The following is a 17,267-nucleotide window of genomic DNA, read 5'->3' on the forward strand; positions in this document are numbered from 1 at the left end:
GGGCGGGGCCACATACTGCAGTAGTTACGTACACTGTAAACAGGAAGTAGTCTGTTGGGTAAGAAAAACCGTTAGCCTGTAAGTCAAAAATGTTTTAATAGCTAATACATATCCACCTACAGGTAACAGATATAAGCGCATATACTTTTGGAGAGACAATTTCTACTGTTGTTGGTCAGTTTCACATTATTTTATCTACTTTATATGTTACATAGTGGCTCTGTATCTCTTCGTTAGCTAATGCTAAGCTATTTCTTAATTTCATAGACTGTCGAGACGTTAGCATACCGAGCTAGCTAACCTTACTGTTTTATATCAGCATGACAAACGCACGTTTTTTAAATCTTTGCCATATTGCTATTTATTCGCTTTAAGATATTAATGGTTTATAACGGAATACAGTTTCAGCAGCGGTGCTGCCCAAAGCGCAGAAGAAATGTAGTAATTACATTGCTGCGCTATGCACTCACACTGTAACGTTAAACTAACGTTATTTGATTCAGCAGTTTTCCTTCTGTGCATCTTCTCCGAAAAACAGATTGTCTGACCTGAGAGTGAATTATGGGCAAGAGCTGTAAAGTGGTCGTGTGTGGCCAGGGTGCAGTTGGTAAAACGGCTGTACTGGAGCAGCTTCTGTATGCCAATCATGTTGCAGGTATACCTTTTACCCTAACAAATACTGTTTTTCATGTTTTGAGTCAATGAGCTCCATGAGTTAATAACGCTATTACCTGCCTTGGATACACTGTACACACAGTTGTTGATTAATGGGTAATTACTGGCATTACATATATTTAAAATTTTTACTTTGGTAGCCTTTCATTCTTCCTGATAGACTGGTACATTTAAGGCCATCTAATAACACATGCATTAGTACTTAGTGCAGAGGAGCATTAGTAATTATTTGGGAATGGCAGAAAACCAAAGACCTTTAAACAACAGGATTATACATGAATTTTATTTTCATACAGCTTGTTATTTGCTGCTGAATATCATCAGCACCAGCCCTAAAACTTGTAAAAATGTTTTACCATTTATTTCAAGCAAGAAAATGTAAAAGTGCTCAGTTACAATGTATTTATTACAAGCAGTCACATCACATGTGCACCTGTATTTGTTCATCCGCTGTCAGGCTCAGAGCCCATGGAGACCCTGGAGGATATCTACATTGGCTCCATAGAAACTGACCGCGGCACACGGGAGCAGGTGCGCTTCTATGACACCCGTGGACTCCGGGATGGGATGGAGTTTCCTCGACATTACTACACTTTTGCCGATGGCTTTGTACTAGTCTACAGCATTGACAGTAAAGAGTCATTTAAGCGGATGGAGGCCCTCAAGAAGGACATCGACCGTCACAGAGACAAGAAAGAGGTGAGGACTGAACCCGTTTGTTTGCTTGGGAAGGTTTGATGATACTTTACTAAAGCTGGGTTAATTTAAAGGAGACCACTAGTGCTTTACTCAATTCCAGTGTCCTTTGTATTGGGATGAAATCTAGAAATTGGTTATTTGAATGTTGCTACCTTAGACGGGTGTGAGGCTAACCTGATGATCCTGGTCCACAGGTGACCATTGTTGTGCTTGGTAACAAGCTGGACAAGCAGGATGAGAGGCGAGTTGACTCTAACATGGCCCAGAATTGGGCGAAGAATGAGAAGGTGCGTCTGTGGGAGGTGTCGGTGGTGGACCGGCGCACACTGATTGAACCCTTTGTCTACCTGGCCAGCAAAATGACCCAGCCACAGAGCAAGTCCACATTCCCTCTCAGTCGCAATAAGAATAAGGGCAGTGGGTCCACAGACAGCTGAATGACCACACACTGTTGTCATGTTCAAGAGGGAGGAACAAGGGAGACGAGGCGTGTTAAAGGGAACTTAGTTTTGCTATTAAACAATTTTGATATTATGAAGGATGTAGTAAGACTTGGTTTGAAGAGGCAATGATGAGAGAGGCAGGATGACTGTGGGGATATTTATATACAGTGAGTACTGTTGGTATTGATACAGCATCTGATGCTTTGGTGAAATACTTTGTACTTTTATTATAAGTCAGTGAACTGATGAGTGTGAGGTGTTTTTGTTTGTCATTCCCATTTCAGTAAGTTGGATCATGGTGAAAGTATTTCCCCACGTCGACATCTGCAATCATATTTGAACCTATATAATGCCGTTCTTGAACTACTGATAATCAACATTTTGATCTCAGTTTGTACCCAGACAGAGTTTTAAGACATCTGACTCATGGTGCTCACTGTATAGATAAATTAGAACCTAGCACACACGTACACTGGCAACTGTTTTATTTACATGTGCACTACATGTCAACACAGACTGAATCAGGAATGGTAGCAGTCACTAATGTTACCAAATTACTGCATCACACAAATGCTGAATTTCACATGTTGTAAAGTATATGATGGGTGAAGGGATTTCATTGATAAACTGTTGATGATGTACAGTTACTGTGCTGTTAGTTGATCTGGAGGTTTGTTACGCTGTTTATGTTCTTTGCTGGAATTCACTTTTGGATGTTGTCGAGTGAATGATTGACATTCCGTATCACACCCTGCCTTCTGTACAGGCTTTAAAGTGTTAAGTTTGAGATAAAGTTTCAGGTGCTACTGTTTCCCGGTTGTGACACATGAAAGACATAAAGCACTCTACAAAGTGAAATGCTGTAGCAAAACGACAATGACTCATCATCTGATCAGATACAGTTACTGCTGAAGTTGAAGCTGGTAAATTTTTTACAGAGCTGTAAAATAAAATCCTGAAGTACTCATTAGCTGATGATTAAACTGTTTATTCAGGTTGCACCACGCATCAAAATATGAGCAGCTTCTAATGTTTAATTGAAAAGGGGAAAAGTCTTGATATTGTCTTGAGAATTCATGTTTGTTCCAGAGTCTATCAACACTACATATCATACATGAAACCTTGTTTTGTGAATATAAAGCTTTTATGTATTAATAGCCATAAAATGTGTTCATTTGATATTTGTTTGCATGTTTTGTAAACAAATTAAGTATTCTTTCTGTGTGCCTAACCGGAATTTTTGGTTGTACTAAAATCAATGAAGTAATTAAATGCAGCACAATTTGCGTTTCATTGTGCAAATTACTGAGCGTTTGAAGGTTTTAAGACATCACAAAAGCACATTCCTCAGAGCTGTGAGCTGCCGGGGAGGGACTGTGTGAATGGTCTCTGTAACATTCTCAGATTGTGAACTGCAAGAAAATGTTGGATTTTAAGATCACATCCAGTTCACAAAGTTCAAATAAAACCAACCCGCAGATGCTGATTTGAATTCAGTTTATGTTGTAGTGTGTTTCATGGCCAGTAGATGTCTCTGATCTTCCAGTTTAACAAGGTGGATGTTCTTATGCAGGCGTGCATTGTAAAGGAAATATCTCTGCACTTAACTGTCACTAATCTGAGGTTACAACAGTAATTAAAGAACTGCACTGACTTGACAATTTGCTCCATCTCATGTCAGTAGTAACTGTTTGTTGTCCTCTCCACAGTATTGTTTTTCTAGCCTGGTGGTGTATGAGGGCCAATAAGAGACACAGAAAATAAAAATGTGCAATACATAAAAATGATTTTCTTCTGTGAAATTACCACAATGTGATTGCCCACCATAATACCGCTCACTGAAAACAATCTATACATTTATACTGTACACTGAACACTGAACACTCTTTGTCTTTGAGCGATAATGTTTTTTATGACATGGAGCATGTGTTCATTTGGAGTTTGACTGCACTGGAGCATTTCTCCTTGAATGAAACTGATACTAATGGATTCATACGCGATTAAAACGCAGTGACTTCTAATGGCAACAAAAGTTAAATTTGAAACAAATGAAAGCGAAATATTCATGACAAACATATTCAGGAGGAATAATCCCCCACTGTGCCAGTGATTCGCTGATTATTGGAAAAAGGATTAGGGATTTTTAGCCTTAAACTGACAGCAAAAACATCTGTAAAGCTGAACCACTTTTGTGCTGAAAGATCCAAGAAAGCTGTCTGAAGCTGTTCTGAGGAGTTAGTGGAACATTCATTAGTTAGGCTCCTATATCTGTCCAACAAGTCAGATTTATTAATGGTTGCAATGGCTTCCCTATAAGCAGTTTGGTAGTGAAAACAATGCCAGTGAGACAAGGTCAGAGATGTTTCAGCAGAGGAAATGATCCGCCGGTTCCATATGGGCACGTCGACTGGAGAGGTTAATGCAAGATAATGAGAAAACCTCAAGTGGAACATTTATGAAATGATATTACACTCACCTTAGTTTCCCCAGAGGGTGCTATCATGTACCATCTCATTTCAATCATGTTCTTTTTAATGACTGGAATTGAGCCACTGCGCTGATGTTACTACACTCAGAATGGTTCAGTTATTGTATCACACATTCGGACTATGACAGTACACAGTGGCGTTAATTTTATGTCCCCAACAGGGAGGAAGAGGACTTGTGCGAGTTGTCAATAGGTCCTCCTGTCATGCTCTGTCTGGGTAATGACTCTGTGTCTGCAGAAAAAAACAAGCCAGAATGTGAAATACACACTGTGAGCGTGCCAGAGCCAGGGATCGATTTGTCACTTGCCTGTGTGATTTATGAACCTTCAGACTACGCTGGCCACGGAAGAGAAATTCACACTTGCTAGTCACAGTCACAGAGCAACAAGGTGATGCCCTTGTGTTGCTACCAGTAATACTCTTTTAGTGTTGCATGACAGTGTGTCTCATGACTGCTGCTGAGCATCCAGCTCTCCCAGGGGACCCATAAAATAGATAACGTTTCATCCCCCTTGTTTTTTGTTGTTTGTTTGAATGGTGGTTTTTTTTGTGAGGAGAAAATAGACTTCAGCCCTGGAAGCTACTGCATTGACCCTCTTTTCATGGTGCCCATCATGAAGCTTCATATTAACAAAACAATCCCACACAGGAGGGAACACGTACAGTCTAAACGGCAGTGCCACCTTTATTCTCCGTGCTATCAGGCTTTGTTTCCTGTGGGCTGGAAATCCCAGCTGCTCTTTACACCGCCGGTTATGTCAAATGTTAGTTGTCATGCCGGCTTCCCACGAGCCACTGGGACAGATCATTTGTCCTGAAAGCACAGGGTGATTTGATCTGGGATAAATCAAGCTGAAGGCATTCTGAGCCGTGCAGAACTCAGTTATTGCTCATATAGTTTGTGCATTCAGCGAGTGTTGAAGGAGTTTGACACCTTTGACATTATCCAGGGGGACATGTTGACACGTTGTCTCCCACCAGTCAATAAAAAGACAATTTAAGCTCAATGAAGGACTAAATAAAGACACCGTGGAGGCTGACAAACAAATTGATTTATTCCACTGCTCAACTAACTCAACCCTCTGTCTCCTCTCATCTTTCTTTGCCTTTTTTTTTTTTTTTTTTAACCTTCAAATGCAAATTTGCTGCAATATTGATGCCTCACTACAGTAACTGCCTGGTGTTTTGTAAATGCCCCTGCAATAATACTGTATTTTCTTCATAATTCTGCTGCAGCATTATTGAAAATGCTAATTATCTGTGCTGAGTAACAAGAAATAATGAATAGGTAGGTATGAAAGTGTTAAAATCTATATATTTAGTAATTATACTCCTTACTTGCAATGCAAAATGCATTTATCCAATAAAGTAACCCCAAGAACAAGCAGACCTGTTGTGACTGCTGTGGAATAATGTAATAGATGTTTGATAATTGTCTTGTATTTATGACATAATTGCACTGTGGGTTTATGAGATATATCATTAGTGTTGTGTAATATCAGCAATAATCATACAGACAATATGCACGACTAGGCACTATATGTTTAAACACCCTAATTAAAATAGAACCAGGTGTCCAATATGTAACACAAAGCAGGAAAAAATCAACAGCAGATTTTAATTAAACATTTAAAAAAAAGTCTGTATTGTTTCAGTGGACACATCAGACTGTAATCATGTGCACATTCTGTATATTTTAAAATACTTTGAATTTTATGTTACTCATTACAGAAAGTAATAATGTTTTACTTTTCAAATTCCATTTTGGATTTGAGGTTTATCACTGTTATGTACAAAATAACTATAGAAGTTAATACTTACCTGATACTAACTATACTTTCTTGCTCCAGCATGTACTAAATACAAGGTGACTAAAGTTAGGACGAACAGCTCAATTACTTTGACGTTTCTGCTAACTCCAGATTTTAACTATTAAATAACTGTAATGTACATTTTAAGTGCTACTTCTATATTTTATCCAATGTGCATTTTCCTCTTGCAATGATCCCACAATGTTAGTCATTAAGCTAAATGTGGCACCACAAAAACTGGCTGTGTCTCTGTGGTGTATTTTCTTCTCTGTCTTGTAAATCTTTTATAACAACCCATTTACTACCCATTTGCAGAAGCCTCTCTCCACGCGCACACACACACACACACACACACACACACACACACACACACACACAGAAGCTATGTTCTCATAAGGGGTGACTCTCGAGCTGAGGAGCGGTGGCCACAGCAGGAGATAAGGGTGTCACTTCCTCCACGGAGAGCAGGCAGATAAGATACTGGATCAATACAGCGGATGCACCAGAGTCACAGCTTAGCAAGGTCATCATGTCCTTCTTCCGTATCACCACCGGGTCCAATGGCTTTCCTTTGATTGGCACCACGGGAGGAGCTGGACTTGATGTTTGTGCTTATCTCCCCTTTCCACAAAGGACGGGCGGGCATGATGTCCTGAGGCGTGGAGGACAACACCAATAAACAATCCAAGGGCTGGCCTTCAAATGTACAAGAAAACTGGGAAATGAATAGAGCTAACTGGTCTAAATAAATGATTATCCGGTGGGATAGTTAAAAGCACCGAGTCACAGTTCATCACATATGAGGACGCTCCTCTTGCTTGGTTTTCAGGGCTTTAGGGAGCTCGGCACGGCGGAGACAGGCGACACTGCGACATGCTGGCAAACCCACAGTAGACGTTGAGTGCAGCAGTGAGCTGCTGTTCCACAGTTCAGGAGGATTCATCGTTCAGCACCAAACATTTCTGCTGCAGCTCGAGCCGATGCCATGAGCATCTGTGGAGGACCATCTGTAGATAAAGCAGATTAGCCCGTCTCTAAACCGCAGCCACTCAGGTGTAGTTTTCGACCGCTCCTCGGCGCGCCACAGACGCAGCGGAGCTCAGACACAGTGACTTGTTTCCATTTGCTTCCACCATTGTATCTTGGCTAAACACCAGTCCTGCTGTCACAAGTTGTTTCCTGAAATGGCTGGAAAATGAGTAGCTGTGGGTCGCCACATGAACAGATGCTGTGAGGGTGTTGCACACTTTCAGAGAAACCGCTCTGCACCTGCACACCCAGGATCACATTCTCCCCCTCCATCCGACTCTGTCTCGACTCCGAGCCGCACGGTTTTGACTTTCTGATTAATAAATGTTATTTTGAAAGGGTGGTTTTCTTTTTTCCACACGTGACTCAGCCGTACCGAGCATAATTCAATCAAAGGCCGAGTGCAGGAGGAGTATGAAGCATCTTTGTAAAATCTGAGCATTCATGTCGTCGCTGTTTATTCATTAGCAATCATCTGCGTGAGTCTTTCTGTCACACGCCCACGCACATATTATTATTATTACTCAAATATCAGTCTGAATCAAGGCACAACCTGCTGGGTTTTTTTGTTTTTAACATGATGCAGGGAAAGCACACGTGCACACACACACACACACACACACACACACACACACACACATAATCATTAAAACCATTTTTTTTTTACAAGTTCTAAAAGCTTTATTTTCCAAAATCCATCACTTGTCCTCTCTATGATACAGCACTGTAAGGTTTTTTTTGTTGTTGTTTTTTGTCAATCCATCCATGTGTACAGTGTTTCCTGCTCTCTGGAGCTATGGAGGGATACCCTGAATGGATGGTCATGTTAGCATTTGCTCAACCTGTCACCCCTGAGAAGGCCTGTCTAATGTGACTTTAGGATATTGTCTAAAAAGGCCTTGAATTACATTATTAATTCAGTCACTGTCAACGAGGAGGAAAAAAAAAAAACTCACTCAAAAAAAAAAGTTTGTTTTAAATATTTTCTTTTGTACTTTAAAAAAACATGTTGGTAAAACCACGGAAATAAACAAAGAAAGAAAGAGAAAAAAAAAGAGAAAGCAAAGCATTTTCCTGTCCCTGTGTGCTGCACTGAGCCTACGATAACATAACCTACTCTCCTCTATGATAGCAGTTTGTTATGATACAGATAACAATAGCAACTCTGATAAAATCTCTATAGTTACTCTATGATTTCTACATATAATTTGCCTTCTCTAGATTCTTTACTTTAAGAAAGTTTCAGTTCTTTAGGTCAGAGTTCCCACTGAGCGATAGAAACAAACAAACAGTGAAGATTAAAGGCTGGCTGGTTCACTGAGTAGTGCGACTGGGGGGGAGGGGGGGGGGTCACATCGGTATGGCAGGGAGACCTTCCTGGCTTCGCTTACCCAGAAAGACTTGGGGGGGGGTCCTTAAACAGAAATGTACGTGGGATCAAAGGTTTTGTCGAAGCACTAGTACTGGATGGCAATTACAGGGTTTTCACGACAGATGGCACTGCTGCATCACAGACGACTATACATATTGCACAATGAGAAATGCATAGGATTTGCTCCATTACTGTAATTTAACAGAACATGATTTGGTGTTGAAGGGAGGGTGATGTGTCGGCTCCAAGTCCCCATGGGACCTTGCCAACAGTCCATTTTGGCAGAGGGAGGGTTGAGTGTCAGTAGATATCCTGGGTGGGAGGCCGGGAGGGAGGAGGGGGCAGCACACGGGCATGAACAGCAATATGGCAGTTGATGTTGCACTTGTGACACTTATCCCAAACACTTGTCTCTGACGTAACATCGTTTTGCTCAGTGGAAGTCATAGAAAAGTTCTCCCGCTCCACTGGAAAGTGAAACAGCAATGTCAGACGGCGCTCAAGCACCCTTTCCAGCGCGAGAGCAGCTATAAACGGGAACGGCTCAGCCCGGAGTCACAACATGTGGAGACTGACCGTGAGCGCGGAGCATCAAGGGCAGCGCCGTCAGGACAGCCCCACGTTTCAAACCACTCCTCTCTGACAACTCACAGTTGGCCCTTGGCTGTGTTGGAGTACATAATACATTGTTACACATGTGTACAGTATAGAATAGATAAAGCCATTGACACACTGATAACACATCATAAACATAAACGTACTGAATGTATTGCTTTAAATGTGAGACTCGTCTTCCTTATGGATATCCCATAATGTGATTATTCTCACCTGATTGTTTTTTTTGTATTTTTTTTTCCAAGCAAAACTCTCACTGAAATCGACATGGGTTTGTAAAAACATACACCTAGAGCAAAAAAAGGTGAATATCAACACAATTTTCATTGCTTTTGTAAGTAAATCAGTTTTAAGGTGCTTTTAATGTGGTTGCCATGGCACTGTGCTTTGTTCCCTCCCACGCTGTGCACAGACACTGCAACAGGATGTCAGTCAAGTACCGGCTGAGCAGCCTCCCCACCCACTGTCATCCAAACTTTTCACTGAGCTCTGAAATCCCATCAAGTCTTCAAGTTATCTGTTGTGTTTTCACTATATGTGTGATTGTGTGCGCGTGTGTTTGGGTGTGTGTGTGTGGGGGGGGGATTCCCTGCTCCTCATCATAATCATCATCTCATGCTGAGATAACGCCGCAGAAAATCAAGAGCAGCAGCGAGGTGACGACAGCGGGGCGACGGAGGAAGGGAAAGAAAAAGAGCAGTCGTGAGGGGGAAGAAATAATGGCATTCTGCAATGTGAGACATCCATCGCTGCAAAAATGTTTCCTGCTAGCTTGGTCACTGCATCATGTTCAAGCTGCATTTGCGTGAACGATGCACTGGAGCAAAAAAGAAAAAAAAAAAATCATTCGAAGACAGATTTGCAAATTGAAACAAAGTCAAGTTGACAAGCTGACCTTTTCTGGACCTTAATGAGCGCTTAATCCTGGGGAAACAGGGAAGGAAAAGAAATCTGGAGGGCTCTGACTGTGGCTGTGACTCAGAGAGGAAGAAATGTTTTAATTATACGAGTTGGGGGCTCGGGAAACTGAAGGCTGGAGGTGCAAAATGGTGCTAAAGCAGAGTTTTAGTAGATGGACCTACAGTGTGTAGTTCTAGCTCCACGTACCGCCGACAGTGAGGACTCACAAATGTCCTTCAAATGTCCTAATTTAACAAGGGGTGCTTGTCCAGAGCGTTGTTTGATAATCACCACAACCAAGATGAAACTGACCTCAGAGCGTCCTTTAAGCTAGTTAGTGGAAAACACTGATCAATGAGACGGGCTTGTCCAGCCGCACAGGAGGATGACTTGGGGTTCAGCTGCTTTAAAGAACTACCATGTTCCCATCTTTCATAAAACCCCCAAAGCAATAAGTTAAAAACGTTTTTAAAGAGCATCAAGTAAAGGGACCTTATTTTGTGGCAACCACACTAAACATACATCTAGACTTGTCTATATTTGTTCTCTAATAAATTACACATAATATCCATAATCCAAACCACTTTGACCCATGAAATGGCTATAAAAGCGGCCTCTGTGCACCAGTCACTGTCTGGAGGCCTGTCCTCCTCCTTAGGTCATGATAAGAGGAGCAGAAAGAAGGCATGATGGGGGATCTTGGCCTTTGTGATAGGAACAGCTCTCAGGCCCAAAGGCCTACTGAGCGTCAGGGCTTGTGCACTCTTTCCATCGTAAGTCAGGCGGGCTGCATAGTTTGCGTGTGGCCTTTGTCATGTGGGTCACACTAAAGGAGGGCCTGGGGTCTGGTAAAGGGACAAGGTTGGAGCTCAAATGGGAAGCGGGTCAAGTCTTTAGTAGGGGGAGAAGATGATGGGCGTGTGTGTGGCCCGCAGTGGCCCCGGGGCAGGCCGAAACAGTGCAGGGCCCAGGAAGGGGGTCTGGATGAAGGTGGTGGTGCCCACTGGGTGGCGCAGAGCCAGTGGGTTAGTTGCCACTGTGCACAGGGTTGGCGGGGTGAGGGGGCTGGGCAGGAAGCCAGTTGTCAAGCTCTTGGTCAGCTGCTTCTGCAAGGCCAGTTTGGTCTGGAGAAGACAGGAGGGGGAACGGTGAGAAGTGAGAGAAGAAGACAGTGAGGGCAGAGCCTTTACTGGGCAAACACATGCACACATAGACGCATGTATTCTTATGCTAAAGAATCCCATTGCTCCACTCTAAACACCATCCACAGCTGGGTCCCTGAGAGCTTGTTGCACCAACAGTCATCAACAGAGACACATAGCAGGCTAATGTTAGGACTACAGTATGGACACACCCTATTTCAGCTGGTTCAAGGGTTAAACGGCAGCAGTTTTCTTTAAAGCTCTCAGGTGTTAGATGGATGGTTGGGATTTTTAGGTGAAATGCTTTAATCACTGGCCGTGATACTGATGCATAGATATCAACTTTGATGACATTTGCTATGATGGATGTATCCCACCAAGCTGCCAAGAACTTAATCAAACACTCACCCCTGTGGGCCTGAAAGCTGCTTTAAAACCAGTTGCTTATATGTCTCACACGCTACTGCTCCCTTGTAGCATGTTTAGCCGTTTATTAGCAAAGAAACAATTGTTTGGAACATACTGAACATACAGGTGAAAGGAGCCTGTGCTGCCAAAGGTTTTATGAATGTTTTAATATGTTCTTCTTGCTGTATCTCTGGGCTGCCATTGTAACCGCTGTGAATCCAGGCTGGCTGCAGCTGCTCTCCTCTGCGAATGAGCAAACTATAAACTTTTTCAAGCCTACAGGGGGGAAGTGTTTGATAGACAAACGATGCAGATCTCTCTATCATGGAACTGGTAACAGTAGTAACTGTAGAGTTGTGAAGAGGGAGGGAAGTGCTTTTCCCCGTTCTGTATTCCCATTTCAAACTGTTTCTTTAAACGCCATCCTCATCGTCGCTTAACACAGACACACGGCATTCTCAAGAATAATTTAACAATCATGGGAGTTTAGGTCATGACTGCCAGTTTTAATTATTTCAATTTAGTTTCAGACAAATCACGCTTTGTCTGCCTAGTATACCAATGAGCCTCAGCAGCAATTGCTGTAGATGAGAAGCCACCCAGAGGCACAAATCATTGTCTTTGAATTTTTAAACAAAACCCAGCATCACAATTGCTGAATGAATCAAAAAAGGATGCAGGGAATCCAAAAGTGAATTGATTTAAGCTGCACATTTCAGTGTCAATCTTTAGCTCCCTCTTCCAGTTATTGCCCAAGAAGCAGAACTGTGATTGGATGTTTCTGGCTGAAAATACCTCGGGAGTCGTTGTGGCCTTCTCTGAAATCTTTATATCTACAGCCTCGTGTCTTGGACTTGTTATTTAAGAGCTGGATATTTCATGGGAGAGGTACGTGCCCATCAAAAGTAGTGCTCCAACTATGAGTCACGAAACATTGTCTGTGGGAATCATGAATGGGATTCACTCTTCCAGAAAGCACCTGAAATACCTCCTCCCGCTTCGTAACTCCATTGACAGCGTCACAAAATGAGCAGCACCCCGTGTATAACAGACAAACAAACAAACAAACAAAATCAATGACTTCTTCATCATCTCTGCTCAGTCCCCTGCCCGTGGCCAGGCCTAAAGTTCAGCCATCTGAAGCTCTCGCCCTCCAATCCAACCCCAGTCCTCTCCTGCCACTGACCTGCGAGGAGAGGGAGGTGAGATTGTACTGGCTGAACGCTTTCTTCATGGCAGACACAGCCACGCCTGCATAGCCACTCCATCTCACGTTCTGTAGGATGGAGGAGGAGGAGGAGGAGGAGGAGGAGGAGTATGGGGAGAAGGAGAGATGGGGAGGTGTGTATATGACAGGAGCAGAGAAGTGATTAATCTGGAGTGCTGATTCAGGCTGCTGTTGTCAGAGCTGGTCAGTGGGGGAGAGCAGGACTATTTTAGACCTGTCTCAGGGGTAGGGGACTCACTGAGTGCAACAGTGTGCTTAACCTCTATGACAGTACAGGCACACAAGCATGCTGCCTCACCAAGACACTGAAGCCCCTGAGCGCAATGTAATGAGATCTGTGTGTTTTTTAACCGTAAGTCTGTCGGGGCCCGGGTCAAATCAGTTAACTGTAATGGAGATAAATTAAATCTGCTGTTTAAAAATGCATTAGTTCACAAGCTAGGGTGAATTCACTCCACATTTGGCACATGTGTGCAGCATGTTCGAGCATATCCGCCGTAAGAGAAAGGCAATTATGTTCCGTTTGTCTTCCTCGAGTGTGTGTTTGCATGCGCGCATATCTGCGTGACAGTGTTTTGTTTGTCTGTGTCTTTATGCTGAGACTTACCGCTAAGCTGGAGCTTGGCTGACTCTTGCTGTGGGGGGTAAATTTGGGTTTGGGTGGTTTTCCGGCCAGCCTATCCTTGTGCCTTCTGCTATTCATGTGCTGCCGAGACCAGCAGAAATACCATCAGTGAGCTAACAAGCATCTGTTGTACCACAGTGGAACAACTTCAAATGTTATCTGCTGAATTAATAATGGATACACGTTGAGTATGACTGAAGTGCACTGAAATTACATCACATTACTTACTACCACAGCCACACTATGTCCTTCTCTGGCTGCAGCACTAACAGGCTTATGTCCTCCTGGGGTAGGGGATGTTTATATAAGGCTGGTGGAATACATTTGAGGCTAAAGCAGCCTGGGTGCTCACACATGCCCGGTATCTTCCCCACATTCCAGCATAACGTTTCCAAGACAATCCCTTCACTCAGATGTAGTATTTAATGAACATCAAAAGGGGAGAAATTACTTCCGAAACCTGGTTTGGTGCCAACGTAACCAGAAAAATAAATACAGGAGGCATTAGCCGACTGCAATAATGAGTGGTAAATAAATGCCTGCTCACTGAAGAGCTTCGCAGTCAGTTATAGCATGAGATTACATCTGTGTAATGTGGAAAAATAGCTGCTGCTCGAATGTACCCTGCACTCACAGCCTGCCTTCAATGGCTTCATTCATGTGGCTGTAAATGAAACGGCTGCTTTGATTTACGCCATCCTCCATCAAGGTTACGTTAAAATGGTCTCTTGGATTAAGTGAGGTATTTAAAATCCCATCATTCATATTTATCGTTTTAATACACATCATCTGCGATAGTTTTTCCTAATTGTAACATTAGAGGTCAGCCTGGTCTAAGTTCGGTGTGTAACATCAGCCTCTTCATGTGTGAGGTAATTGCTAACCATGTGCATGCAGCTTTTCTGATTCATTCTGTGGCCATGTCATCTGTCTGTGGAGGTGAGGTAATTATATGCAACATTTTCTCTAATGCCTGATGTGATTGGGCTAGAGTGCTTTTCCCTGCAGAGTCAACAGTACTTCTATGCCCTTTGGAACAAAATCCTATCAAGTTAGCAACACTCTCACTAAGTATGCCTTGACAAATCTGCAGGACTTCGCCAAGCCCCTGCTTCCCTCCTCATCTTTCATTTCATACAGCACAGGAGCTACAGAGATATCCCAGAGTGTTGGCTCTGTCCTCCTCCTCTGATACTTTACAGCCAAAAAGTTCTGATGCTTTTTGTGATGCTAAAGGTTGAATGAGGTCATACGTTTGTCATACACAGTTCTGTGTATTTCTTCATCAGATTATACTATCATGAGAGGAGCTGCTCCACATCCGTTCATTTGTACCAAATCTTGTCTCAAAATCTCAAAATTCTTCTTCAACAGACAAAATCCACAGTGTCAGCAGTGCATTAAATGGTCAGCTAGACATATACATGCACTATAACATAAATATTTGGGCTTCTTTTGACCCTTACCTGGCTAAGCTGGGTCTCAGAGTTCACAAAGATCTCACACACTTCACACTGAAAATTCTTGCTGGGCACCCCGACGCTGCCTTTGCTGCCCAGCCGCTTGCTCTTGCAGCCAGCACGAGCTGCCACCACTTTCCCCCTGCGTCGAGGCAGAACACTGTGACCTTCCAGCATCAGTTTGTGCTTTGTACCTGGTGGAAACAGTTGGCAGATCCATTGTGGCTCAAATCAAATAAAATTAGAGGTTTTTATTTGGTGCTCAGATCCACAAAGTGTTTGACCAACGCTTAGTCAGTTTCAAATGTAAAAGCCTTACAAAAAAAAAAGCTGTTTACCGCTGTTGTGTGCTTCCAGTTGGGACACGGAGTTGACTGTGACTTTACAGACAGGACAATGGAGGTGAGCCTTGCTCTTTTTGGGGTCCTTGTCCTCATCTGTACGCGGCTCATCGTTTGTGCTGGCCGTGTCTGTGTGGCTGCCTGACTCAGTGTTCGGGCCCGCGGCCTCGGCAGCCTCTGGGACTTCGGGGGCGCTGGTGTCTGAGGCAGTCTCTGAGAGCTGCGAGGAAGGTGAAATATGAGGAGGGGAAAGGGTGACCAGCTCCACAGAGGAGTCCTCGGATACGGGTGTCAGCATAACTGAGCTCCTGGGACTCTCCTCCAGCTTCACTTCCAGGTTGGCTGGTTCTAAATCAGGTTGAAGACCTGCATGAAAAGGTAGTAATGAAGGAGAATATCAGCAAACTGTGGTTCAATTAAACCTGCAATCATACATGGCTGTTTAGATGCTAAATGCTAATCTTTCTTCTCCAGCTACTCGCTAACTGTGACTTTCTGCAGATTGGTGCTGCATGGGCAGTGCTTCCTGCTGCGGCTGAAAACACTATGAGTGGCGTCCAGTACTACTGCACGTTCAGTAGAGACTAGTCTGTTATGTATTAGCTTTGCGCCTGGGCTCGAGATGTGCTGAGGCATGTAGTTAATATGACCCCAACAAAGCTTAATGTCTGAAGAGCCTGAATAAAAAGCAAGAAAAAGCTTCTTGCATGCATGCTTAACTTTTTAAGTGCAAATATAAATTTAACTAAATCAACTGTTTCTCTTTTAATCCAACACTAGAACCGACAATAAGAGTGTTTTTCAAGTGCTAGCTTTGTGCCATTTTCTGATATAATATCCGCCTTTGTTTTAAACCATGTGGAACAAACTAGATAAGCACTGGTTTATGCAGGTAAATGCCATCAGCCTCCTCCCTCCTTCCCTTCTCGCTTCCTTCTCCCTCACTATTCAAATATCAAGTGGACCGGAGTCTCAGTCAATATAAACAAACCCATCGACTGCGGGGCCCAGCCGATAAGTCACTGGAGTTCCATTACACATCTCCCCTTCACCCCATCGCCCTCCCGCGGGAGTCACACACTTCACCCCAGAGCACTGTGTGCTACGCTGGCTGAATATCTCCATTTCATTTAGTGCACTCTCTCCCCGCACACACACTCACAAGCCTCCTCAATGCAACTGCTCCATTGATTTCCCCTTTTACGTCTCAGAGTAAATTCATCATTGGAGATAAGGGCCTTCCTCTTCCATTCCCGCTCAAGAAAAAGAACCTATATAGGAGCAAGATTAGACAGTCCCCTCTCGCTGTAATGAGAGTGACCCCTGAGGGATTTGAGCTCCGCTGTGGGGGGGCGGGGGTAGGTATGATCCTGAGCTTATGTGAGAGACAGGGCCACCTGAGAAGTCTCTGGAGGGGAGCGATACTGATCAATGGATTCAGCAGGAACCCTACAGAGGAAGACATGGAGGCTGGTGGGAATCAAAGCCCTCGAAAATCCAAAGACGGATCATGAAGGCCTCATTCAGCAAAGACTCATTTCATCTATCTATGCAGAGTTTAAGATATCTTCATTTTAAAAAAGCCAGCTGAAAAAAAAAAAAATCACCAGCGAATCTTGTAGTAGTCCAGTAATCAGGCAGTTAATCAACAGGAAGTGCTGATAATCATTTCAGACATTTATTAAGATTCAACGACAAACTGGTCCACTGGTTCTTATGGAAGCCCATTTCCTCAAGTAAATATAAGTTAGCTATGATGAAAAAAAAAGCTTATTTTGACTTATCTCCACTTGTTTCTCTACCATTTTTAGTTTCATCATGACTACCTTTTCATTAATTTGCTCGTTTCTTGGCAGAAATGGGCTTCCATAGACTCCAACTTCCCAGATGTGAGGATTTGCTTTTTTCCATTATCATGAATTAAATTTAATTGCTGGGTTTTGGACACAACAATCACTTTCCAGATATCACCACAGAGTTAAGACAGAGTTTTAGAGACTGAAAAGATGAATTGATTAATTAAACACAGA

At 43.1% G+C, this 17,267-nt stretch overlaps 2 protein-coding genes across 6 annotated transcripts in view; one reads left to right on the forward strand and one right to left on the reverse strand.

Moving 5' to 3' along the window:
- The first annotated feature begins 12 nt into the window (after positions 1 to 12).
- On the forward strand, positions 13 to 8,238 carry nkiras2 (NFKB inhibitor interacting Ras-like 2). Of its 3 annotated transcripts, none has more exons than XM_076753509.1 (4): positions 13 to 174; positions 539 to 655; positions 1,133 to 1,374; positions 1,569 to 8,238. In XM_076753509.1, exons 2-4 carry the CDS (start codon positions 562 to 564, stop codon positions 1,809 to 1,811), a joined length of 579 nt encoding a protein of 192 aa, XP_076609624.1. In that variant the 5' UTR covers positions 13 to 174; positions 539 to 561; the 3' UTR covers positions 1,812 to 8,238. The 3 variants fall into 3 exon arrangements, with proteins under 3 accessions (XP_076609624.1, XP_076609626.1, XP_076609625.1); XM_076753511.1 differs by having other exon boundaries at positions 13 to 58; positions 1,569 to 3,591; XM_076753510.1 differs by having other exon boundaries at positions 23 to 78; positions 1,569 to 3,591.
- The window catches only part of znf385c (zinc finger protein 385C), a 118,772-nt gene continuing 109,573 nt past the window's right edge, over positions 8,069 to 17,267 (reverse strand). For 2 of the 3 annotated variants that reach the window (XM_076753504.1, XM_076753506.1), the window contains 5 exons: positions 15,235 to 15,603; positions 14,903 to 15,090; positions 13,419 to 13,517; positions 12,770 to 12,859; positions 8,069 to 11,157 (listed from right to left, as the gene is read on the reverse strand). In XM_076753504.1, coding sequence (XP_076609619.1) covers positions 10,927 to 11,157; positions 12,770 to 12,859; positions 13,419 to 13,517; positions 14,903 to 15,090; positions 15,235 to 15,603 — 977 coding nt within the window. In that variant the 3' untranslated portion in view covers positions 8,069 to 10,926. The remainder of the gene's footprint in view (positions 11,158 to 12,769; positions 12,860 to 13,418; positions 13,518 to 14,902; positions 15,091 to 15,234; positions 15,604 to 17,267) is intronic. The other variant, XM_076753505.1, reaches the window with a different exon arrangement.

The sequence above is a fragment of the Chaetodon auriga genome, chromosome 16, assembly GCF_051107435.1.
Source record: "Chaetodon auriga isolate fChaAug3 chromosome 16, fChaAug3.hap1, whole genome shotgun sequence".
Taxonomy (NCBI): domain Eukaryota; kingdom Metazoa; phylum Chordata; class Actinopteri; order Chaetodontiformes; family Chaetodontidae; genus Chaetodon; species Chaetodon auriga.